A 27,039-nucleotide genomic window follows, 5' to 3' on the forward strand; every position below is an offset into this window, starting at 1 on the left:
TATAGGTAGAATAAAAGTTTATTATGTTTGTTGCAGACATAGTGCGCAGAGAAAAACCAAGGAGTCGAGCATCATTCAGCTCCAATGATATAACAAGTGTCGCACAAGATGTTTTAGACAAAAAATCATTGAGAATTGTTAAACACTGAGTAAAATTACAAATATATGTCGCAAAAAAACGTGCTAATACAGATAATGATCGAATGGAACCCAATTATGCTGTACGGCGTGTGTTTTCAGAGGAACAGGAAATTTCTTTGTTTGATTACATCAATATGACGTACGGATTAACAACCATTCAAGCACGAAAGACGAAAGGCGAAATATGATATGGCGATTAAAAACAATATTTCAGTTCCACGGAATTGGATCAAGGATAAGATAGCTGGATTCTAACGGTTCCGTTCATTTTTAAATAGGCGTGGGAACCTATTTTTAAATACATCATATTTTAAATACGTCAACCAGAGGGTTGAAGTTGATCAAGATTAACATAATTTAATCCACACAATGTCAACAAGTTCTTCGACAATTTACATGACATTTATTCTAGATATCCATCAGCTGTGTCTAATATCAGAATATATAACCTTGATGAGACTAGTACAACAACAGTGCAGAAACCTAAGAAAGTCGTGGCAGAGAAAGGTGTAAAGCAGCTGAATAGTTGTACTAGCGGTGCAAGGGGTATTCTTATTACCACATGTGTCGTATCCACGAATGATACGTTTCTGCCACCTGTTATGGTTTTTCCAAGAAAATATTATCAATCCAAGTGGATTGATGAACAGCGAGCTGTTTGTCGACGTTATGAAACACTTCATTAAGTTTAGCAACAGTTAAATTAAAAACCCTTCCATATTTATATATAACGATCACGAGAGTTACGTAAAATATCACGTTGTTTAACTGTAAAAGGGTAATGGTGTAATCATACTGATTCTGCCTCCTCATTGTAGTTACAAACTGCAACCCCTTTATGATTAAATTTTCGCTCCCTTTAAAGCGTATTACAATGCTGATATAGACCCATGGTTGCTGAGCCATCCTTGTAAACCTATTTCAATATAGCACAATATACAAGAGAGGCACATATGAAAACATTAACACCTAGGAATATTCTGTCAGGTTTTATTAAAACGGGAATTTTTCCCCTTAATAGAGATATTTTTTCTGAAGCTGACTTCATTGAAAGTTCTGTGACTGATAGACCAAATGAAACTCCAATGAAATGAAAAGTCCAATCCACAATCAGTGTCGACAGAAATGTCTAGTGTGGTTTCCAATCAAGATGTTCCAATGTCTCAAAACTCCAAACGTTCCAAAGCGTTTTCAAAAGCAGAAAAGAAAATAGGTGTGACAGTGTTCAAAGTGTTAAAACACACCCGACTTGGATCAGTTAAAACTACAAGCAGCAACAAAAAAAAAACGGGTGTGGCAGTCCAGTGGGACTGCCGGTAGAAGTTATACTTCTATACACGCGTTCGTCGTTACAAATTTATATGGGAGTCAATCTGCACAATCATTACATATGTAATGCTATAGGTAAGAGAAAGAAGAAAGAGAAAAAGAATTAGATATACAGGTATATGGTGTATCGTTTGCTGTATATAAACATTTGACCTGTAATAGGAGTATAGTAAGTAAATGAAGGATTGAATCAATATTTTAATGAACATATTTCATATATGTATAAAAAGAGTTGAATGCAAAAAAATTTTTTTACACATATCTGCAGTAAAATTCATTATTAATTTTGTTAATAATATAAAAATACAATACAATACACTGCCACATAATTCAATATTATAATACAATACAAATTAAAATCAATATTCATATAAGTATTTAACAATGACAATATACATAACTTACGCATATGTTTAATTTATAATGATAATAATATTATTAAAAAAATAATAATGTTAATAGATATTAAATATGTTTACAAAAGGAACATTTTTATTTTCGAGAGAGAAAGAGAGAGAAAATATATCTTCTGTCTCTCTCTTACCTATATCTTACATATGTAATGATTTCACCGATTGACTCCCGTGCAAATTTCCAACGTCAACCGCGCGTATAGAAGTATAACTTGAAAAATTACTCCCTAGTCATCTCCTCAATGTAATTGCCAACGTTAGGAGAACCTAATTATGGCACCGACAGAAGAAGAAAGTTAACGATAGGAAGCGCTTAATAAAACACCTACTACCACTTGATTTTTGGTGGTACTTTCCGATATTTTGGCTTTGTGTTTTTTACTTTAATCTCAAACACAATTAATATATGGTACTGGCTTATAGTTATACCCTTGCCTTACAGAACGTATATTTATCTTGCAATTTCTTATATTAGAAAATAATAAATAAATCTTATAAGATTAACCATTTTTAAAACCTGTACACAAACAATTGCATATTTTAATTCTTAGGAACATATTACGGAATTTTATTTTGATAACTACTTTTTGGAACTTATATTTAAAGAAAAGTTATAAACATAGCACAACAATCAACAATATTATTATTTTTTTAAATATTTCCACGTAGTTCAGATAATATCTGTTTCAACTGGAGTACAACATTTTTAGTTGGCCTAACGGTGTTATCTTCGGCGATGAGCGCAGCCCCACCATTTGGAATTGTTTATATATGGGAGCTCCTGCGGTGATGGTGGATCAGTTGGTAAATAGAAAAGGAGAATTAAATTAACCGGTTTCGCGAGTTCTATAAGCGGTTTTTTTTTATAGATAGTAATACGGTTTCGCGAAAATGCTTGGAAAAGCATTTCTTATTTTGAGTGCTCTGTTACTTGTGCGAGCAGCACAATCTGATTTTTATAGGTATGTAATTAATTTAATAACAAACGAAATAGTTTCTCTTATACTCATAAAAATAATTTTAGTTTCCTAAAAGGAAAGATATAACAAGTATACAACTGTATACTAGTGGTTTTTGTATATATGTATAACATTACTATTATAAAATAAACGCGGTAAAAAGAAAGTTCGTTTATTATAGGTACAGCAACACTTTTAGGAAACTGTTTTCAAAACACAACTTAAATCAAACAAACTGTTGATACTGGCAACAAAACAAACGGTTTTGAGCTTACGATTTAACTTAACTAATTCTTTTACTTTCACAACATGCATGGAACTTTAAAATGGTGCCTTTATTAAACTATTATTTATTTTTATTATTATATTATATTCTCCAATGGCCCTACAGTTTAAATCGGGCGCTAGCCTTCCTTAGAATCCGCCTCCAAGCATCCCTTTCCTTGACTGCTCTCATCCAGTTATCTACCCTCAATATCTTCTAACCATCGGTTCTCACTTCATCTATCTACCTCTTCCTTGGTCTTTCTACCATCCGACGTCCCACCATAGTTCCACTAAGCATTCTTCTAGATGTTCTATTATCATCCATTCTTATAAGGCGATCTGCCTAGCGCAATCTTTGTATATTTGCATAATTTGCTATAGAGGGGTCTTTCTAAAATTGATATAACTCGTGGTTGAACCTTGTTCTCCATATACCATTGTCGTAGTTGGGTCCCAATCATCAGCCTAAGTGGCTCGATAATCTGTTGTGGATCTTGGCCTGCTCACAAAGAAGTCGCCACTCCTGTCGATTCCTGGCAAATTCCCTCCATTTTCTGACCCTTAGAATCTGTATGTCTTCTTGGACATCATCAATCCATCTCCTTCGTGGTCGTCCTCTGCTTCTTGTGCTTCTTGTCCCAATATATTTCTCAATATCTTTCTTTCAAAAGTATTAATACGGTTTATTGTTTTTTCTGACGTGATTCATGTTTCTGCGACATATGTTGCTATTGGTCGTATGATGGTTTTATATATTTTGAACTTAACTTCCCTATGGATGTCTTTGGATCCAAACATCTGCGACAGAGAGAAGTATGCTTTGTTAGCAAGCATTATCCTTTTCCGTATTACCTCTTTTTGGCTGCAGTCCTCAGTTATCTGTACGCCCAAGTAAGGGAGCTGTATTACAACTTCAACATTTGCGTCCTCTATTGTCAAATTTTCAAGTTTCGATGTTTCCTAGCATTAGGGCTTTAGTTTTATTTACGTTGACATCTAGCCCTATTTATTTTGCATTTTATTCAAGATCTACATACGGTTTTATGTTGTCTCTTACTGTTCGGCCCATCAATCTATTTACACTTATTAAAAAATATATTTTTTGGGTATACATATATTAAACTGAGTTGGAGCCAGCCTTCTTCTTGTTTCAGCATCTGTCAATTGGTTTTTGGACTAATGCTTGCGCTTCTTTGTGAGTCATGGTAGCTTGAACTTATTCTACAAATTTTCTTGTTCTTCTTCTTTTTATGTGGACATGACTCTGTCTGTTTTTCAATGTACCTCCAGTAAGTTTTCGTTCCATCGTTGTCGTGGTCTTCCTACTGATCGTCTTCCTATTGAGGAACCGTCTTTTGTCGTCTTTACTACTCTATTTGTTATCTTTCGACTTATATGATCGTTTTATTCTAATCTTCTATTTCTTACACAGTCCTTGATGTTCTCCACCTTGAATCTACGTCGTATATCTGCACTTCTAGCTCTGTCTCATAGAGTCTTACCATCAATTTTTCTAAGAGTTTTCATCTCTGCTGTTTATAACATTCTTTTTGTCCTTTCTGTGTCAGGTCGTGTTTCTGCCGCGTATGTCATTATTGGTCTGATGATATACACGGGACAAATTCTCGTGGTATACCAAATTCTCGTATAATTAAGTATATTTTATCTTTGTTTATGTTGTCATAGGCTATCGAAAATCTACAAATATTTGGTAGATATCTATAGTGTGCTCCCATGCTTTAGCTAATAATTGCTTTACGTTGAATAGCTGGTCAAGTAGACCAGCAGTAGACAGACCTGGTCTGAATACTGCCTGATATTCTCCTATAATTTGCTCTGTAAGTTACTTCATCTCCTGTTTGTGATCTACGTAAACAGCTTATAGCTCACACAGAGTAAGGGTATGCCCCTGTAGTTTTTGTAACTAAGCTTGTCTACCTTCTTGTGGATTGGGTATATAATTGGTTTTTTCCAGTTTCCTAGAATTTCTTCTGTGTTCCGCACGTATGTTATTACTTTATAAAATCTATCTAACAATATGTGTCCTTCAATTTTGAGAATTTGAGCTGGTATGTTGTCAATACCTGGAGCTTTATTATTCTTCAGTCCTCCAATGCCATCCATTATTTCCTGTGTTGCGAGTGAGTTTATTATTTCATAACTACATATGGTTCTAATCTTCTGTTAATCTTCAGTCTCTGTTTACATTCTTCATCAAACCAAAGCTCTTTTCTGTGATGTTTTTTAATTCTTATCACTCTTTTAGGCGTTTCCCATGCTAACATTTTAATCTTAGTAGTTACATTCCTTTTGTATTGTTTCCTCCCACTGGTTTATTGTTTTCCTCCCACAATTGTTTTTGCAAACGCCTTTATATTTCTGCATTTTTCAGGTTGTTCAGGTTTAATTTTTCGGTCTTTTACGGCATCGCAAGACGTTTAAAAAAGTTAAATGGCAATACTTATGGTGAATACTAAAAAAAGCGGGCAGCAACACTTGGTTTCTCTTATAACTGAGCTATAAAACCATACTACTGGATCAGTAAAAATGTTTGACACATTTTTAAATAAATTCCACTTAAAACTTAGTGTCAGACAAGGATGCAGTCTGTCTACACAAATATATGGTATATCGAGATAACATACTGATAACTACAAAAGCGGTTGATGGCAAATGTACAAATTTCGCTGTACGACCGACACAGCCCTTCATGCGAAGACCAAAAAGACTTGCATGATTTCATACGACTGGTTGATATTCAACTACTCAACCTTTATGCGTTCCTTCTTTTAGATTTTAAAAATCTTTTTTTAGTTTGAGTTGGAAATAAACTGTTTTTGTGTGCGATAATTCGTCTATGTAAAAACTAATGCTTCTGTCGAATATATGTTGAGTTACAGTCTTCACAATTTACTTTATAACCTACATATGACTGTCTTAATTGATTGAATAAATTTAAACTTTGAAAAATATCTTTTAAATGTTCACGATTTTCAACATTTGTTCACGAAAACCATTAAGTTCTAGAAATGATATTAAATTCTTATGTGTATTGGTGAAAGTATTGATGTTATTAGTTGAGCTATCCTGGTACGGCCACGTCAGAAGAGCGGACAGAGGACGCTGGATAAACAAAATCACAGAATGGAGCCCGATTGGAAGAAGAAAGAGAGGAAGACCCCGAAGGTCATTCAGAGATGAAATCGACGAGGCTATGGAGAAAAGAACCCTGCGAGATGGAGACTGGAATGACAGGGAAAATTGGAGAAAACGGTTGAGTGAAGGAAGACAGTGAAAACTGTGGAAATCCTTAGTAGTAGTAGTAGTTGAGCTAGTGCTATGTAAGTTATCGATTTTTTAGGATTATTGATCGAAGAATATTTAATGACAGCTTCGTTTTCTAACAAAAGGATTGTAAAATTTTGAGGGACAAAACAGAAATATATAAATATGGTACTTGTAAGCGAAAACTTATGAACAAATTGAAAACACAGAAATAGTTAATAGTTCGCAAAAAATCTGTAGTAAGGAAGCGACGTCTTCATTAAGATTAAAATGACAATCATAGGAACAAAGTTTCTTTTATGGGGATGCTTTACTTATCAATACAATTTCAAATATATTTGAAAAACACTAAAAATATTAAAAGAAAAATATAACAACCAGTGACAAACGTACACGTACACATTTTAAGTTTTGCAGATGATGAAGTAGTGATTGAACAGTATCATAAAGAGTTTAGTTACATGATAGGTAAACTACAGAACAAAAAGAAATATTTCTACTTCTTATGGTGCCTATATGTTACGGATGTTGGACACTGACATGGCTATTGTAGGCTATAAAAAAAGTTCGGTAGTGGTCAAGTACCATTTTCGTAGGTTATGAAGCCAGCATATTCTTCCTCTTCTTGGACCTCTTTTGCCAAAAGTGTGGTCAAAAGTAGGTCGTATTCCATGACTGTATGTGATCAAACTTTGAGGAATATATTAAATGAAACTGACTTGCACGCCAGACGTCCATTACGGTTTTCCATGTCATGGAAATCGTAAACTCAGAATAAGGTGGGCACAAGAACATGTTTAGTGGGACTTACAAGAATGAAGTTATGTGTTATTCACAGATGCAGCTAGGTTTTGTCTCTACCCGGATTAAAGAAGAGTAAGAGTTTGTAGATGACCTTGTCGACAAGAAAGACTCAGGCATGTACAGGGTGTTCGTCCATATAGTGTTCTAAAAGTTATGAAGTGGGCTGGAATAATTTTTCATCATCGAACTGTTTCCGTTTTTGTAGAAGGCACTTTGAATTCATCTCAATATATTGTACGTATCTAGGAATCTGCTGTCCTTCCATTTGACACTGCTTCAGGTCCTGATTTGCAGGATAATGCAAGGCCACATACTGCAGGAACATTAAGAGATTGGGTTCATAATGAGGATATTACACTTTTACTGTGGCCAACACAATCGCCAGATCTTAATCCCATAATAAGTATGCATGAGATATGCTTCAGAGACAGATTGATTTCATCTGCACAATGTTTATACTAGACAATGTGTTTACGATCTTCTTAAACAGGGATGGGTCATATTGCCTTAAAACGAAATTAATAATTTAATTTTTAGCATATTAAAGAGGTATCAAGCTGTAATTAATGCTGCTGAAGGAAACACAGACTATTATACACTTTTATGTTTAAAATTTTCATTAAATTAGTGCATTTCTTATCTTTTGTTTAATTATTTAATCATAAACAAATCATAGTAAACTAAAATTAAGCTGAATTTATTGCTGACTAATGGGGCATTATACTATGACACTTTTTAAAATCCAATCAAAATTGATGTATATATGTGTTCCTTAGACACTTTTGATGCGTTTATATAGAATAATATTGGGGACAGTATACATTCCTGTCGCACAACTCTTTCTGTCTTCGTGTTGTCTGTTAAATGATCCCCAACTGTAACAGCCGCAGTTTGTTCGTAATTGATATTGTTTATTACAGAGTGATCTCTGCTGTCTGGACCAAGTGATTTTAACATTTCCATCAGTTGGTCATGTTTTATTTTATAGAAAGCTTTTTAATAATCAACAACACACACATATACATCACAATTCACGTCTTTACGTCGCTATTATTCGACCGTCTTCACACTTTTTTACAATGAGTTTTTAGGTATTGTGAAACAGAAGAATATATTGAACAAAGGCCATGAAAAAAATGTTGGTGTGAAGTAATATTATAGCATGCCGTTTATAAAGGCGTTATAAATAGTATTACTATACAAATTTTTATAATCTAGTCACATACTTTCAGTCACTTATACAATCATAAACTGTACCAAAAGAAATTTTGTTTGGTACATATATAATTCAAAGTCTGTGGTTGATTTCATTTGTTTTTTAGTAAAAATGATTCATACAATACTTAAGATTCGTTTAGCGCAATTTATTGATTCGAGGACATCAATATCAACTTCCTAGTAATAATACAGTACTTGTCTAAATACTGGTACCAGTATAATAAACTGGTGTCATATTTTTATTGGAGTTGTGCATATTGTTGATTTTTGCTTATGTATAAAAATAAACAAGGTTAAAGAAAAGGGAGATAGATAATGTAGAAATTCTTTTGTTTTAATTGCTTAAAAAAAGTCTAACATTATAAAAGCAGTTAATTGCGCATAAAAAGATTTGCATTTCTACATCAAAAGAACCATTAGATTTTAGGAATTTAACAAACGAACTTGCTAAATCTTCAAAAAAGAAACAACTTTGTAATTAAATTTTTTACATTAAATTTAACAAAATTTAAAAAAGATTATCATTCTGGTTGTCTTTAATTTATTCTTTCTAATAAATCTGAGAGTTGTTTTGACCACTTATACCATGTGACCCATTTAGATTAAAAAAAGTCTTTTAAAAGCTACTTTTAATAACAAACATTGTTTAATCATATCTTAAGGGCATACTGCGATACTTTTTCGTAGCAAAAAATGGTGAAATTATTTTTTAAAAAGTTTACTGTGCCACTGCCTCCAAATAGGTATGACCATCATTTTATAAAACTATATTTCTTCTTCTTCGCGTGCCATATCAGAATTATCCGACGTTGGTAATCACCATTGAGAAGGCTTCTCGATCTTCTGCAATATGGAATAATTGTCCTGCATTTGATATCTGTGTCCATTCACGAATGTTTTTTAACCAAGAAACTTGTTTTCTTCCTACACCTCTACGGCCCTCTATTTTGCCTTTAAGAATCAGTTGTAATATTTTGTATCGACTTCCCCTTACTATATGTCCCAGATAAGACATTTTTCGATGTTTAACAGTCTTTAGCAGTTCTCTTTCTTTGTTGACGCTCCCTAGTACTTCTTAGTACTAAGGAGCGTTTAGTTTTCCTTGCTTTCCAAGGTATCTTTAGCAATCGTCTATGAACCCACATTTCCAATGCTTCAATTTTGTTCATGATCGATACTTTTAGCGTCCACACTTCTGCACTATACAAAAGTACGGACCAAACATAGCACTTAACTATTCTTTGTCTTAGTTCTAAACTGAGATGATTATTGCAAAGAAATGACTTCATTTTCATAAAAGTAGTGTTAGTCATTGCTATTCTAGGTTTTATTTCTATGTCTGGATCTAGTTGGTCCGTTATCACAGTTCCCAAATATGTCATTTTGTGAACTTTCTCAACTTGGACTCCGTTTAATTGAAGTTTTGCATCGGGATGTGTGTCACGACTAAACACTAAAAATTTAGTTTTGTTTGAGTTTATTTTAATGCCTATTTCCTCTCCTACCTCGTGAATACGATCAAGCAGAATTTGGAGACCTTCAATATTATCTGACAGAATTACTGTATCGTCTGCATATCTAATCACATTAAGTAGTTCCCTGTTGATTTTTATTCCATATGATTGTCTCTCAAGTGCCTTTTTAAATAACTGGTCCGAGTAAACATTGAACAATGTTGGGGACAAAATGCAACCTTGTCTGACTCCTCGTTGTATGGAGATTTCATCGGTGTAGTTATCTTCAATTTTTACGATAGCAGTTTGATTCCAGTACAAATTTTTAATGACACGAATATCCTTGTCATCTATTCCGATATTTTTCAGTATTTACATTAATTTTACATGCTGTACTTTATCGAATGCCTTTTCGAAGCCCACGAAACATGCAAATACATCTTTTCTTTGGTCACGGCATTTTTGTAATAGGATGTTAAGCGCAAAAAGTGCCTCCCTGGTTCCCATAGCATTTCTAAAACCTAATTGGGTATCTTCGAGATCTTCTTCGCATTTGCGTCTAATTCTGTTGTGAAGTATTCTTAACAAAATTTTAAGAATGTGGCTCATTAGGCTAATTAATCGATATTCTGAGCATTTTCTTGCATTGTGTTTTTTAGGTATTGCGACAAAGATGGATTTGAGCCAATCTGTGGGAATCACTCCGGTGTTATATGTTGAATTAAAAAGACTTATTACTACTTTTATGTTATCATCCTCTATTAGTTTCAGCAACTCAGTTGGTGTATCATCTGGACCACAAGCTTTTCTAATTTTAGCATTATTTATAGCGTGTTCCGTCTCGCATTTCATAATTTCTGGGCCGTCAGTACAGTTTTGGTAGAATTCGGCAATATTTTTCCTGCCATCTTCAAACAACTCTGATATATACAGCTGCCATTCTTTTCTTATTTCGTACTCATTTACAATAATTTTGTTATTATTGTCAACGAGTACAGAGGGAACTCGTTTTTTAAATCATTTCTTTTAGTTTTTTGTGCATATTAAATAAGTCGTGTTTAGATATTACATCCTCCATTTCGTCGCACCTTCCTCTCATCCATTTTTTTTTTGGCTAATTTGATCTCTTTTTTTATTCTTCTCTGCAAGTGTATATATTCTGTTTCATTAGATTTTGTCAGTCGACGTTGTTCCATTAATTTCAAGATGTCGTCTGTCATCCATTTATTTTTCTTGATTAAGTTTTTTCTATAATCATTATTTGTGGAGATTTCATTAACTTGGTTTTTAAATTCACTCCATAGTTCTTCTGGATCTTCTAGTTGTTCTCCGATGTTTTTTATTCTATTGTTAAATTCTTTTTTAATGTTATGTTTTATGTTTATATCGTCAAAGTTAAGTACATTGGTTTTTGGTTTTTCTTGCTGAATTCGTTTTAACCTTAGTTTAATATCTGCTACAAGTGGTTGATGATCAAATCCAATATCTGCCCCAGGAAATGTAGTGACTTTTTTGACGGCATTTCGGAAACGCTCATTTATAAGTATATTAGTCTATTTGATTTCTTGTGGACTCAGGGTTATTGCCATCATCAAATGGGGCTTTCCAAGTGTATAGTCGTCGCTTGGGTAGTTTATACCAGGTGTTTGCAATGATCATATCGTTTTCTTTACAAAATTCATACAATCTCTGTCCTCGATCGTTAGGTTGTCCTAGACCATAAGGACCTACAGTCTAACCTCGTCGACCTTCCCCAATTTTTGCATTGAAGTCGCCTATAATATATAAAATTTCGTGTTTATTAAGTTTCTGTAAGATGTCTTGGATCTGATCATACAACTTCTCGACTTCATCGTCATATTTTCTATCTGCAGTCGGGGCATAGATTTGAAGTATGTTACTTTTAAATGGTTGAGTATTTATTTGGAGTAATATTATTCTATCCGAGACTGGTACGAAATTTGTCACATATTGGTCACATATTAAAACTATATTTACTGATAACAAATCTAGGCCAAATTAAAATTTGGTATCTTGCTGTCTAACAGTGTTATATCTAGTAATCGAGAACGTAGACTTACAAAAACTGACACACGTTTTACTTCTACCTCTTAGACTCGTTGCTCAATCTTTAGACAAAACAACGGCGGGCTTATCTTCTTCATCTTTTTGTGGGATATGGTTTTGTTTATTCTATCATCGCACCTCCAGTAATGTTGATGTTACGCTGTCAAATCACCACTTCTGGAGTCTTCCTAGTGATCACAATGTGGAAAGTGGAAACTAGTGAAAACCAATGTTGGTTTCACTTACGCTTTCTAGTATCTTTTACACGACCATGTTAAAAACATTCGCAATGAGGCTATCCCCTGCCCAATTGTTACCATCACGTTTATTTCTTCGGTCAGTCATTGATCCGTTTTTATTCTTGTTTTTTTTGGGACTGCTAAGTTCCCTGATTATTTTTTATTGACTTTTTCTGCTTCATTCTTTGACTTACATCTTTAAGTTAAGTTTGTTAAACTTTATGGAGTTGCCTACTAGTTGCAGTCTTCACGCGGTCTTCATAATACTGCGTCAGTTGTAGATCTGTTGATTGCGATACTTTTGTCTTGTTCTTCGCTGTACATATCGGTATCATTGTACATATTATTGAAGTGTTCTGTCCAGTATTTATGTGTTATATTGTTGTTTTTATTTGTATTTCCTCATTTATTGTCTTATTTCTTCCTCTTAGTTTATTTCATAACTTCTTTTGACCTCCATACATGTCATGATCAATTTCTACTGATAATCTTTCCCCATAATGTTTGCCTTAGTTCATTTATCTAACAGTTCACTCTGCTTCTAGCTTCTTATAGAAGATAATATGGCAGAATAGTTAAGAACACGATATCAAACAGGCATTTGATGGACTAGATAGACAAAAAATGTTAAAATAACTATCCATGTTAGGAATACCGAAACATTTAGTTGAACTTATACAAATACCTTTAAAGGTTTCAAAAGCCACGGTCAGAATAGATGGAGCTATGTCAGAATCATTTGATACTGAAAATAGAGTTAGACAAGGTGATGCCTTATCAACAACGCTTTTTCTAATCTAACTTTGGAAGCTATTATCAGAAAACTAGATATGAACTAGGCATTAAGTGAAAAACGTATAAATTTGAAACGGGAAGCCTCTGCATTTGGTCTAAATATAAATGAAAGAAAAATAAAATGCACAAGGTCGAATCCACATGAAAATTTGAAGGTAGACAACCATACCTACGAATGTCCCTCCACCTTTCACTACCTAGGCTCAATAATAAATGGCAGTAACTACGTCAGACAAGAAACTTTATTTAAGCAATTCCTAAATTCTTACTAGGATTTTTGTTTTGCATCTCCTACTGCCTTTTTGTAAATTCTATTTTTGTATTTATTTAGTCTCTTGTCCCTTGGATCCTTTGTTTGTCATAGCAAATTTTACTGGATTTGTCCACCATCTGATTTATTTTTTGTTTTTCATTATTTTATTAATTCCACAGGATTCTTTTGCTAATTTGTATATAATTTCCTTTACATTTTTCCGTTTTTCATCTATTGAGCACTCTTTTTTAACCTTTCTTTATTTCTATAGTATCTTATTTATTTTATTTTGTTTATATTTAGTTTCCTTATGTTTATCTGGTTATACTGTATATTCTCTAATTCGATACCTGGTATTTCTATTATTGCCGCTATTACTAGTCTATGATGTGTGTTCAGTCAAAGTCGTATTCATTACAAGTTGAAATAAGTAGTTTAATAGTTTTTCTATTGTTTCAGTGACCTTAGCCTCTTCCATGAGCTCCAACAACCATACAGGGCAAATTGGAATTGGCACAATCCCGTTGTAAATCCTAGACGAGCGATCGAAGAGGAACTAGCATCTTCGGAAGACGACAGCGATGAACGCGAACCACTAGCCAAAGACTACAAAGATCCACCTGCTGCCAGTTCAGAGCAAAAACCTGTCTTGGTGCCCAAACCAAAGCCCGATCTGAAATCGATACCCGAAAAACCCGAAATTCCCGATTTACCTGAGAATCCAGAAAGACCTTTAACTGAGATTCTTCCGGGTGGTGTGGTGGATGTTAATTCTGATGGTTTTGGCGGTCCTTTCAATCCATTTGGACCAGAGTTTGATTTTTCTTCGTCCTTTGGAGTTAATTCTAAACCCTTCGGCATTGGAGATTTGTTTAATACGTTCCAGGGTAGTCAATGGTGGAAAGGGTGAGTAATTTTAGAATATATATTTTTTCATATTTTACCTCAACAAAAAAGTTTTAAAATTTTATTTAAATTAACCAGATTAAGATTTTTAATAAAGTCCAATAGAAATATTTTTCGCGAAAAAATTCTGTTTTTCTGGCATACACTTAAATATATTGTTATGTATTACCATGTGGTTTATACTAGACAGCTTCCTATCAATTTTTCTTGCTTATCTTAATTATAACGTTCTAGTGCATTTTTGTACCTTTATTTTCTAAGTAGATCTTCTCAAGTTCTTATTTGGTTAAGGGGAACTATTTAGATCTTATGACCAAACCTAATATAACTTATAATACTAATTTGCACTCTATTAAATAACCTATTCTCTTAATTCTCTAACTCAGCGTTTCTTAACCTGTTTCAGTCCCCGGACCCCTAGAAAATCAAACACAATTTCAAGGACCCCCTTAGTAAAAAACACAATTATATTAGGACCTTTTATTGAAGTACTGAAAAAATTATCATTTTTAAGAAAATAAAAAAATATTGTACCTATTAATGTGAAGGTTGGTGCTGTTTTCTAGCTATTAAATTTGGTATATTTGGGTTGATATTTTTCTTACTTGTTTGCGTCTGTTTCTGTACTTGTTTTTGATATATATATATATATATATATATATATATATATATATATATACATATATATATATATATATATATATATGAAAGTAGAAGATTGCATTTCATTTCAATCGGAACTCCACCATTGCTCTACACGTGTTTCGAGTTATTCAACTCATCATCAGGAGCACTTGTGGAAGTTCAACTGAAATGAAATGCAGTCTAGTATTTGGTTATTATAACCAAAATAACAAGCCAGGTACGCTAGCAGCGACATCTATACGAAGTAACAAGAAGTCCAGAGACCTCTCTCTGATAGTAAATTAGGTGAACCGCAAATTCAAAGCCTCTTACTAGAGACTTTTAACGACGCTAGAAGTACATTTTTACTTCAACATGCATCTACGATTCACCTTTGAAAATCACTATCTTTTTCGCTCTTTACGTAGAGAAAGACGTTTAAATGAAAGTAGAAGATTGCATTTCATTTCAATCGGAACTCCACCATTGCTCTACACGTGTTTCGAGTTATTCAACTCATCATCAGGAGCACTTGTGGAAGTTCAACTGAAATGAAATGCAGTCTAGTATTTGGTTATTATAACCAAAATAACAAGCCAGGTACGCTAGCAGCGACATCTATACGAAGTAACAAGAAGTCCAGAGACCTCTCTCTGATAGTAAATTAGGTGAACCGCAAATTCAAAGCCTCTTACTAGAGACTTTTAACGACGCTAGAAGTACATTTTTACTTCAACATGCATCTACGATTCACCTTTGAAAATCACTATCTTTTTCGCTCTTTACGTAGAGAAAGACGTTTAAATGAAAGTAGAAGATTGCATTTCATTTCAATCGGAACTCCACCATTGCTCTACACGTGTTTCGAGTTATTCAACTCATCATCAGGAGCACTTGTGGAAGTTCAACTGAAATGAAATGCAGTCTAGTATTTGGTTATTATAACCAAAATAACAAGCCAGGTACGCTAGCAGCGACATCTATACGAAGTAACAAGAAGTCCAGAGACCTCTCTCTGATAGTAAATTAGGTGAACCGCAAATTCAAAGCCTCTTACTAGAGACTTTTAACGACGCTAGAAGTACATTTTTACTTCAACATGCATCTACGATTCACCTTTGAAAATCACTATCTTTTTCGCTCTTTACGTAGAGAAAGACGTTTAAATGAAAGTAGAAGATTGCATTTCATTTCAATCGGAACTCCACCATTGCTCTACACGTGTTTCGAGTTATTCAACTCATCATCAGGAGCACTTGTGGAAGTTCAACTGAAATGAAATGCAGTCTAGTATTTGGTTATTATAACCAAAATAACAAGCCAGGTACGCTAGCAGCGACATCTATACGAAGTAACAAGAAGTCCAGAGACCTCTCTCTGATAGTAAAAATGCATGTTGAAGTAAAAATGTACTTCTAGCGTCGTTAAAAGTCTCTAGTAAGAGGCTTTGAATTTGCGGTTCACCTAATTTACTATCAGAGAGAGGTCTCTGGACTTCTTGTTACTTCGTATAGATGTCGCTGCTAGCGTACCTGGCTTGTTATTTTGGTTATAATAACCAAATACTAGACTGCATTTCATTTCAGTTGAACTTCCACAAGTGCTCCTGATGATGAGTTGAATAACTCGAAACACGTGTAGAGCAATGGTGGAGTTCCGATTGAAATGAAATGCAATCTTCTACTTTCATTTAAACGTCTTTCTCTACGTAAAGAGCGAAAAAGATAGTGATTTTCAAAGGTGAATCGTAGATGCATGTTGAAGTAAAAATGTACTTCTAGCGTCGTTAAAAGTCTCTAGTAAGAGGCTTTGAATTTGCGGTTCACCTAATTTACTATCAGAGAGAGGTCTCTGGACTTCTTGTTACTTCGTATAGATGTCGCTGCTAGCGTACCTGGCTTGTTATTTTGGTTATAATAACCAAATACTAGACTGCATTTCATTTCAGTTGAACTTCCACAAGTGCTCCTGATGATGAGTTGAATAACTCGAAACACGTGTAGAGCAATGGTGGAGTTCCGATTGAAATGAAATGCAATCTTCTACTTTCATTTAAACGTCTTTCTCTACGTAAAGAGCGAAAAAGATAGTGATTTTCAAAGGTGAATCGTAGATGCATGTTGAAGTAAAAATGTACTTCTAGCGTCGTTAAAAGTCTCTAGTAAGAGGCTTTGAATTTGCGGTTCACCTAATTTACTATCAGAGAGAGGTCTCTGGACTTCTTGTTACTTCGTATAGATGTCGCTGCTAGCGTACCTGGCTTGTTATTTTGGTTATAATAACCAAATACTAGACTGCATTTCATTTCAGTTGAACTTCCACAAGTGCTCCTGATGATGAGTTGAATAACTCGAAACACGTGTAGAGCAATGGTGGAGTTCCGATTGAAATGAAATGCAATCTTCTACTTTCATTTAAACGTCTTTCTCTACGTAAAGAGCGAAAAAGATAGTGATTTTCAAAGGTGAATCGTAGATGCATGTTGAAGTAAAAATGTACTTCTAGCGTCGTTAAAAGTCTCTAGTAAGAGGCTTTGAATTTGCGGTTCACCTAATTTACTATCAGAGAGAGGTCTCTGGACTTCTTGTTACTTCGTATATATATATATATATATATATATATATATATATATATATATATATATATATATATATATATATATATATATATATATATATATGAGCAGAGAATCCCTTCTTACAGAGGTATGTAGAGGAGAAAAGCAGTAAATGTTTCAGTGGTTCTTCTGATAATTCTTTATAAAATGTTTTTAAATTCACCCAAAAACTTGATTAGGTAGATTCTTTGAAATTACGTTTTAAAGCTGAATCATATGATATTTCTATTAATTGATTTTCCTGTATCGTTGTCAAGCCGATGATATCGGAAACATCTGCGTTAAAAGGGTTTGCTATTCAGTTTTTATTTCTGTCGTGTGTGTCAAACCGCGAAGGTGTGTAATTATTTCTTCTTCTACTTGCTTTGGCAACATTTCCCCACCAGAGGATTCCAAAAACTTTATCAGTGTAGGAAAATGATTATAGTTTTTTTAATTGTACGATTATTTAGGTTTTAAGAAATATATAAGTTTTTTTTATCATAGTTTCTATTTTATCTTCAGCTTGGGAGATATTATTATCTCTTCCTTGTATATTTAAGTTCAGTTCGTTGAGGGAACTAAAGAGGGAACTAAAGATATCAGCCAAATATGTCACCATTGTAAGCCATTCAAAGTTATTAAAATTATCAGCATGTTTATTTGCGCTGCTTACAGAATTTTTCAAAAAAAACATTCTGATCTCATCTCTGAGCTCAAAAACACGTGACACGACTTTGCCACGAGACAATCAACGCACCTCAGCATTCAATAATAACTGCTTGTGAATGCTTCTCATTTCTTTCCAAGTAATACCGAAAATACAGGAATTTAAGTGCCTGGCCATAGCGCTAGCACCGTCCGCACTACTTCAAAAAGTCGTTCAATACTTCAAATATCGCCTCACCTAGATAACAGAAAATTCTCAATTATGTCGTTGTTATATTCGTAGCGAACAAATGCAAGCAAATTGGCGTCATTGCATTGCTAATATCTGTGCTCTCATCTAATTGCAAAGCATAAAATCTGCTCGCTTTAACATTCAAAATCACTTGCTCTTTAACATTTTCTGACATGTCATTAATTCTATTCTTTACTGTACTTATTGGATAACGATATAACTTCCAATTCTTTTAAAGATTTTTCTCCCAACATAGCAGAAACCATAATTTTAGCGCAGGATAGTATTAATTCTTCTGCAATGGTGTGAGTCTTACCACTTTTTGCAACTAACAAGGATACTTGGTAAGACGCTAATACAGCATTTTTGTTATTGGCCCCAGTAGCAGTCTCAATTATTGTTTTTTTGCTTCGTTCTAATTCCGAGGCTTTAATTTTGAAAAATGATTAAGATTTTTCACGAAGGTCTTGGTGTTTTCTTTCTAAATGACGTCGGAGTTTGGCCGATTTCATTGACTAATTCGACAAAACTTATGCCGGTAGCATATGACACACTGAGGTCTTTCTGTGGCAGCCGTACCTCAGTGGCTATGTTACAGGCCTAACAAGCTGGAGGGCCCGGGTTCGAATCCCGGCACCGACAAAATTTTCAATTTCTAATTTACCTGGGCTGCCACCGTTCTTCGGAGGGCACGTAACGCTGTCGGTCCCGGCTACGAAAGTAGTCGTTAAGTCATGTTAGGGGCGCTTGCACGACCTGAAAACCCTAACACTAGACCTTAGCCAGAAGGTTACATCAACTATACTTTACTGAGGTCTTTCTTCACCGTTTAAATTGATACATTCGATGGTCTTTCATTTGCTTCGGAATCGTTTGGCTTTAACCAGAGTTTCATTGTCACAGTCACACTAAAAACGTAATACTTATCTATAAAATTATCTACACTTCAACGCAACACAGTGCAAAACAATGCGTGTAAACAAAACACACGACTAATAAAATGGATATAAATAATAATTTCAATCCTTAAACTAAACAGAACAGATTACGGGATCATGGATCATTGACTCATTGACTGGACAATTCGAATGTATATAATTTTATAGTTTTGCAGCGTAAGGGTTTCGCCGTTCTGGTAAACTGAAATCAGCGTTTGAACGATCCTTTGCGGTTCGCGGTTCATGCATTAATTTGACCGAGCAACGTGTTGCGATCACACAGTTACGACAGCGTCATTCATAGGCATGATTCGTAGGGTCATTCGAACGATAGGGTTACAGAAAGTAATTGTATCAATCACACAATCACGGGTCGTCGAAAAGATTCGATCTTTGTGAACGGATCGTTTGTGACCTTTTCATCACTATTAGATCGCTTTGTATGTTATTGTTTTTTGTAGTGATCGCTGACATTTATTTATTAATTTAAAGGTCCATAGATAAGACCGCGGACACCCTAAGACATACCCGCGGACCCCCAGGGGTCCGGAGACCACAGGTTAAGAAACGCTGACTTATATTAACTCTTGCATGCCCACTAACAGCTTTCCAAACGTAGTATTCACTTAAACTAGTATTTTTTAACAGGAGACGCAGGCACCCCGACACTGTAGATGTTGAAATTATGTCTTCACCAAATGACTTTAATTTTCACTCTATTAACAAGCTTAGGCCTAGACATAGAGGAGGACTGGATGTTTTTAAAACCAAACCGCTTGATTTAGATATGTTCGTCATCAGAAAACATAAGCGGGAGTTCAAACCAAAGAAAATATTAATTGACTGGGATAAATTTTTAGAGTAAAATGTACATATAATAAAAAATATTAGAATCAATAAAGCTTATAAGAATATTATTAATATTATTGTACTTACTTACTCGACGGAGCTGCAGTCCATAGTGGGTCCGTGCTTGACCATCTATCTGACTTCCAGCTTCCTCAAATCTTCATCAATATAGTCCATCCATCCTCTTGAGGTTCCTTATCAGAGATTCTGGACCAATTTAATTTGTGGGATTCTTTTCATGTCGTCTGCTTAGCTTAGTCTGGCTGGGTTGATCTCTGCTATCAGGTTAGGTGCGTTGTTCGTCATAGCCATTTCATTGTTATTTATTATAGTCCACATCCTTTGCTCATTAACGGCTACTTAACTACGTAAAGCATTCTCAAAATCTTTTGATGTTAAGATACTATTAAATTTAATCTATTGCTGGGTTGAACTGAGTTGATTTTGCTACCTACAGCATTCGATATACTTTTTGGAGTCATTTATTTTACCAGAAATGTATTGACTTACCAATTTTCATAATATACACTACTTAGTACATCTGAACATTGGATGTAATTATAACAGTACACTATTTTATGATTTTTACATATTTTTAATACCATTTTAAATTTTTTAAATTGTTTTTGGGTCTTTTACATAGATACAATTTTAACCCTTTATAGGACAAACTAATACAGAAATGATGTTAAGTTTTTAGTTAATGTTTTTGGTTAGTTAGTACCCAAAACACAGTAGTATAAAAATATAAAAAAATCTTTTCTGCACCGGTTGATTTTTTAACCAGTATTCAGTTATAATGAAAATAATATTCCATAAAATCTCTGGTCGAAATTTCAACCAGTTGATTGTTTTCGTAATTAAAAAATACTTTGTAACGTGAAAATGTGATACATATATTATTCCAAATAAAATCAGATAATTTAAAAAAAGAACATAAAATAGTAAAACCTTATTTAGAGAACGTAATATTTATTTATTGTGGAAAGAAGTGACACATGGAACGCATAGGGCTATTTCATATTTAGCGCAAGCTACGCTAGACCTTTTTGGTGCTTTTCTGTACTACATCTTGCACATCTTCTTGAATTCATGTTGGTTGGTAAGTGGTTGTCAACATTCTCAGCCCAACAGTGGTATTCTCAACAGTAACTGCTCTACCAAGTTGATTTGCCAGAATGCTTCCGAATACTAGTTGTGCTTCAGTTTTGAGTCAATGCTGCTTATTTAAAGCTAAAATTTTGTACATAATATATGCATTTACAATATTAGAATCGACAAAATTGTACCAAAGTTTCAATCGCCACTTTTGAGACTTCCATGTAATGCTGTAAGAAGAATGAATGACTCCATCCATATTTCGATTATAATCTTCAATACTCTTTGGACATTGTACTGTTATTCTTGATCTTTCTTTAGTCATATACAGCTAAATTTCTGCTTGGACTATACGCTTCCTAAAATTTTCCACTAAATAGAAAATCAAAGGTTCCTTGTACAACTTGTCAAAATTTGAGTTTCGCCTTTTCAGTATTTTCTGGTTATTACTAATATGCAAATACAATAGAATTCTTAAAAACCTTTGCACGGGAATGATACTAGATATTATATCTGAATGGAAATTTGGATCCATCGACCAATACAAACGTAAACTTGGCAAGTGGTTGAAGCCCATTATAATTATCATACCAATAAATGCTTTTAGCTTATTCGGTGACAAATCCAACTTTTTGCCATTTTGCTGAGCATAACGATTAGACTCGTCGACCAGGAGGAATATCCTCTAAAAATATCCTCTTCAAATATTTCCAAAAAAATGTCAAGCTGAGACTGGCTCGCTATATTTGAACCCGAAGATTCGGCAAATGTTACTGCTTCGAAGATATGAGGTAAGATCGGTTCCTTCATCCGATAATCATTATAAAATAAAGTAATATTCATCCAATTGAATAGACTGAAGTGGTGTGACAACCGGATTTAAAGTTTCCTCATCATAAGATACAGATAGTCTTCTACTAAGATTGCTAAAATCTGGTGGCAGAAAGTCGGGGTCGGGGTTACTGAATCATCGCTGTCGAAATCGGAGTCGTTACCATGCATTTCTTTATAGGTAACTTGTTTTTCCTCTACACAATGTAGATGCTGAAGATAGAATATTTAGTAAATATAAAGTTAAGCGCCAACTATTTATGAAATAAAAATGGTAAAATAAAAGTAAAAAAGTTGAAAAAAAAATCGAAAGAAATTGAAATAAAATAATTATTTGAAGAAAATTAACAAACATGTGACGTTTATGTAACGTTATTTATATGACTTTAACATATATTTGAAGTAAGTAGTGGAAAGGTTGTTTCATACAAAAAGAATGTTAATATTATTCTTGTAAAAGGTTATTTAATTATATCATCTTTATTTATTTAAGTACTTAAGCAAATATAAATTCCAATCATTGTTATTTAACAATATATAGATAATATAATTTACATTAATTTGTCATTATCCTTGTGCAATAATGCTAAGTGTATTTATTATTATAGAAAAAAATATATATCGATACTTCAGAACGCACAAACATAACTACAAAAAATGTGATGACCATGTATCACGTACACAGTTTGGATGATGATTATTATTAAGGACAAGGGTTTCGGCTTTGTCTGTAAGAACTGGCAAGACACACTGGTTGAACGCCCTTCTTTTAATGTTGATGGGAACTTCCGATTTAAAATGGTATCTTAATTTGCCATAGGCAGTAGTCTCATTGACATGTCTCATTGACTTTTGTGATTTTCACTTCTTATCCCTCATATCTACCCATATTTGGGACGTAAAGTGTTCATGAGTTCAATTTATTTTTGCTCGATCTTGATGTCGCTGGATACTAGGTTGCTCATTATTTTGGTTTTGCTTTAATTAATTTTCAATTTAACTTTTCCAGTTAATATAATAAGTTCTTTCGGCATGTCTTTAGCTCCTTTTCAGCAAGTTATCTGCTATCAACACTACACCATCTACAATGCAAAGGATATCTCAGTATTCTTCTTCGATAATGATTCCTTTGTCCTCCCAGTTCAGTATTTTGAAAGCATATTCTAATAATGTTAGGAACAATATTCATTTAACTACAAAAATTGCCTCTTTCAAATTAAGATTTTTTAAAACTTCTGTCGTATAATTGTGATTATTAACCGACCAATTAAAACTATTTAGATAACAAAAGTACATTACCTACCAAATTTGCCTATACATTTTTTTTTCGCAAGTACATGTTACGCACTTGCCCCACTGATCCGGGGTAAGAGCAGAATGTGCCATTATTTTTGCTAATAATAATAAGTGTTATTACGGGGCTAGTGCAGAAATCCTACATATATGTAATTCTTATTCTTTATGCTTAACTTTAATAAAATATTAAGAAAAAAATGCTACGAAATATTTTTTAGGAGAGAGTCAAAACAATTTCAGATATTTTGACTGAAAAATATTTATTTAAAATAAAAACATAAACTAAACGTACCAGAATGAATAAATCCTGTTAACAGTAACAAAAAATAATAATTGGAAAAAATACTTATGCTATGCTTCAAACATTTCAGGTGCAGTCTCAAAAATATACTTTTGGTAATCAGCAGTTATTGATATTTTTGGAACAGGTAGTTTTGTTTCTATGTCCGACAGTAGAATAGTGCAGCCATCGTTGGGTTTTAAAATAAAATGGCACTTATTTGTGAGCCTTTTCAAGCCTGTTACTTCGGCTTCATCACCATTGATCAGTTGTTTCACCAAACAAACATATTTGAACATTTTCTTTTTTCCAGGAAAATTTACTAATACAAAATCCCCAATTTGTATTTTGGTAAATGTAAGTTTGTCAGTAGGGTTTTTTTCATCAAACTCTTCCAAATCACTTTTGCTTAGCTCGTCAAATTCAACAATTCTGTTTTCGCTTGAATCACTGTACCAAGAACTATTATCATTTTCGGAACTGCTTTCAGCAATTTTTTTTTTGTAAATCTTTTTAATTTTTTTTTCTGGTTTATATTTTTTTGTTGTATTTGAACTTAAAATTTTTTCAACATCGGCTCTTGTTATCACCTCTGCACCCAAGCACACGCGTTTTCTTTTCTTCGAATTAGAATTGTTTTCACGTTTGGTTGACCTCAATAACAACTCTTCGAATGAAACATCCAGAATCTTCTCAGTTTCTTGAAATGTTTGTATATCTGTCGAGCTGGAAGTTGACTGTGCTTCGACTGTGATTGGATTTTCATTATTTTTTGCTGATGTACTAGGCAAAGTTAAGTCAGGACCATCAAACCTAACCACGTTACGGGTTTTTTGCCAACGTTGGAGAGCCACTGGGTCAAATAAATCTTGCTGAATAATATTCCTATTCAGCGGAACTATTCCTGCTTTAATGAAACCACTCACTAATATTTCGGGCCTGGTTTCCTGCCATATTTCTCCTATCATCTTGGAAAACATACTTTTTGTTACAGCGGCCCCCACATTTCTTCTCTGCCATTCAACAAGTTTAGCATCCCAACGGGTCTTCAGTGATTTAAATACACACAAATCTAAGGGCTGGAGTACATGACTGGTGTGAGGAGGGAGCTTAAGTATCGTAATATGGTTTGCAACAGCTATATTTATGACATCTGCTCCAAGATGACTCGCGTGTCCGTCGTAAATTACTAATACCGGTCGTTCTGAACCAATAAACTTTAAAAAACTGTTTTCAAAATAGTTTCTAAATACAGTTGTCTCCATCCACCCTTTAGGAGTGGCAGCGTAGGTAGTATCTAAAAACTCCGTGCCACGCGGAGCAGTCCACTGGTCCCAAACATGTTTACCTTTGAAGACAATAAGCGGAGGTGCTTTTTTGCCACTTGCGCTGCAGCACAAGAACAGTTGTATTTTGTTTGCCAGACCCACTAATAGTTCTTGTGGATGGAGCTTCCCTTTGTCCGACAATTTTTGTTTTTGACGGATCTGTGCAAAAACTGCTTTCATCCAAGTTCCAAATTTGCGACGGGCGTTCTTGTAAACCAAGTTCTTCTATAACGTTTTCAAGTAAATCAAAATAGTTGTAGATCAGGAATGGGTCAAGGTTTTTTTTTTCTAGCAAATTCAACACTCTGGGGTTTTTTAATAGAGAGGTTATGTCTACGCTTGAAATTAAGAAACCAATCTTCTCCTGGTTTACCATCTTTAAACTGTGTCTTAATGTTATTCTCTTTGACGAAGTCAGCTACAACCTGCAACACTTCTTTTCTAGAAAGGCCAAAACCCCATTTTTCCATAGTACGAAGGCCATTTGCTAGTTTTTCTTCTTCCTGTTGAGGAATGTCCTGAGTTCTTCCATAGCTGGAACTTTTTTGTCCTCTCCTACCTTTAAGGTGATCATGGAGAGTACTTCTTGGAATTGTGTACACTTTAGTAGCTCGGTATAAAGTCATTTGCCCAGATTTAATTGCCGACAGTGCAATTTTTAAACTCTCTTTCGTATATCCTTTGCCCCTGCTACTTCTGCGAATGTAATTTCTCACCATGGTGGAACTAAAAGCATAAAGAAAAACTGTGTGAGATTTGGGGCAAGTGCGTAATATGTGCCGCTCTTACCCCACAATTTTATCCGCACTAGCCCCGACTTTAAAAATACGTGGGGCAAGAGCGGTACAACAATAAAAACTGTCAAAAAGTAAATATTTAAAAAATATATTATTATTATCATAAACTATTGTGCCTAAGATACTTACCTACCAAAAATAATATAAAGATGTTCACAGATTCGGTAGATATAAATGGATTAATTTTTATCAGTGACCTTGCTCGAGAAGTTGCAAAACACAAGTGACACTACCGTACCTATAACATCAGTGAAACGTAATAAAGCAGCGCGCCGTTGTTAAAGACTGTTGTCACGGGTATTAAAGATACCAAATAATAGATGGCAGCCCATATTTCAAAAGTGATAGGTTTTTATGATAATGTTCTGCACTTGCCCCGATAATGCACTTGCCCCATCTTACCTTATAAAAATCAGTGCCAAGGATCTGTTATATTTGAGCGTTTTTTCAGTTAAAGTCTTGAGACATTGCTGCAAGGGATCATTTGTACTATACCCTGAGCGAAATCCAGCCTGTTCTCAAGGTTAATAATCATAATTTTTTTATATAGTTCAAGTATATAATTTATAAAGATAATTTAACAGGCAAATGATAAGGCAGTCCTTACAGTGAGTTGGATCTACCTTTTTGGAGATGATGATCATATCGTTATTCCATTTTCAGTATTTTTCTGTTTATAAAGACATAGGTTAAAATATTTTTTGTATTTTATTTATAAGTTCTTTATTTCCTTTCTATATTACTTCTCTTGTCATTCGATTCCAGAGCATTTTTCATCTGATAATATCGTCTCAAATGCGCTAATTATGTTTGTTATTGTTGCGCACGTCCATGTCATGACAAAAAATTTGTGGTCTGTGAAAGGCTGAATTTTTAGAAGGTAATAGAAAATTCTCTATTACACGCTTTTTCCTCATTATCTGAGAATGAAAATAATGAATGTGGTATATGGACAAAACAACAACTAATATTGCACTGCAAGATACCAGACGCATGGAGAAACAGCATAATGATACCAATGTTCAAGAATGGAGATTAAGCAGACCCCAACAATTATAGAGGTATAAATCTACTGAACACCTCACTTAAGCTTACCACAAAAGTCCTAACCAACAAAATCAATAAACCAACAACTTTATCAGATGAACAACAAGGATTCAGATCCTGAAGATCCTGCGTAGATGCCGTGTTTGTACTAAGACAAATCAAAGAAAAGACCATCGAGTACAATAAACCAGTATATCTATGTTTTATAGACCTGACAAAGGCTTTCGATCGCATCCAAGTCGAAGGCTTCTTACACCTATTGTATAAAAGAAACATACTTATCAATATTATACAAAACATCGAAAACATTTACTTCCATAATCG

At 34.0% G+C, this 27,039-nt stretch overlaps 1 protein-coding gene across 1 annotated transcript in view; it reads left to right on the forward strand.

Moving 5' to 3' along the window:
- The first annotated feature begins 2,665 nt into the window (after positions 1–2,665).
- The window catches only part of mfas (midline fasciclin), a 98,349-nt gene continuing 73,975 nt past the window's right edge, over positions 2,666–27,039 (forward strand). The window contains exons 1-2 of the mRNA XM_072520766.1: positions 2,666–2,845; positions 13,684–14,130. Of these exons, the coding sequence (XP_072376867.1) occupies positions 2,775–2,845; positions 13,684–14,130 (518 nt within the window). The 5' untranslated portion in view covers positions 2,666–2,774. The remainder of the gene's footprint in view (positions 2,846–13,683; positions 14,131–27,039) is intronic.

Source organism: Diabrotica undecimpunctata, chromosome 1 (assembly GCF_040954645.1).
Source record: "Diabrotica undecimpunctata isolate CICGRU chromosome 1, icDiaUnde3, whole genome shotgun sequence".
Taxonomy (NCBI): Eukaryota; Metazoa; Arthropoda; class Insecta; order Coleoptera; family Chrysomelidae; genus Diabrotica; species Diabrotica undecimpunctata.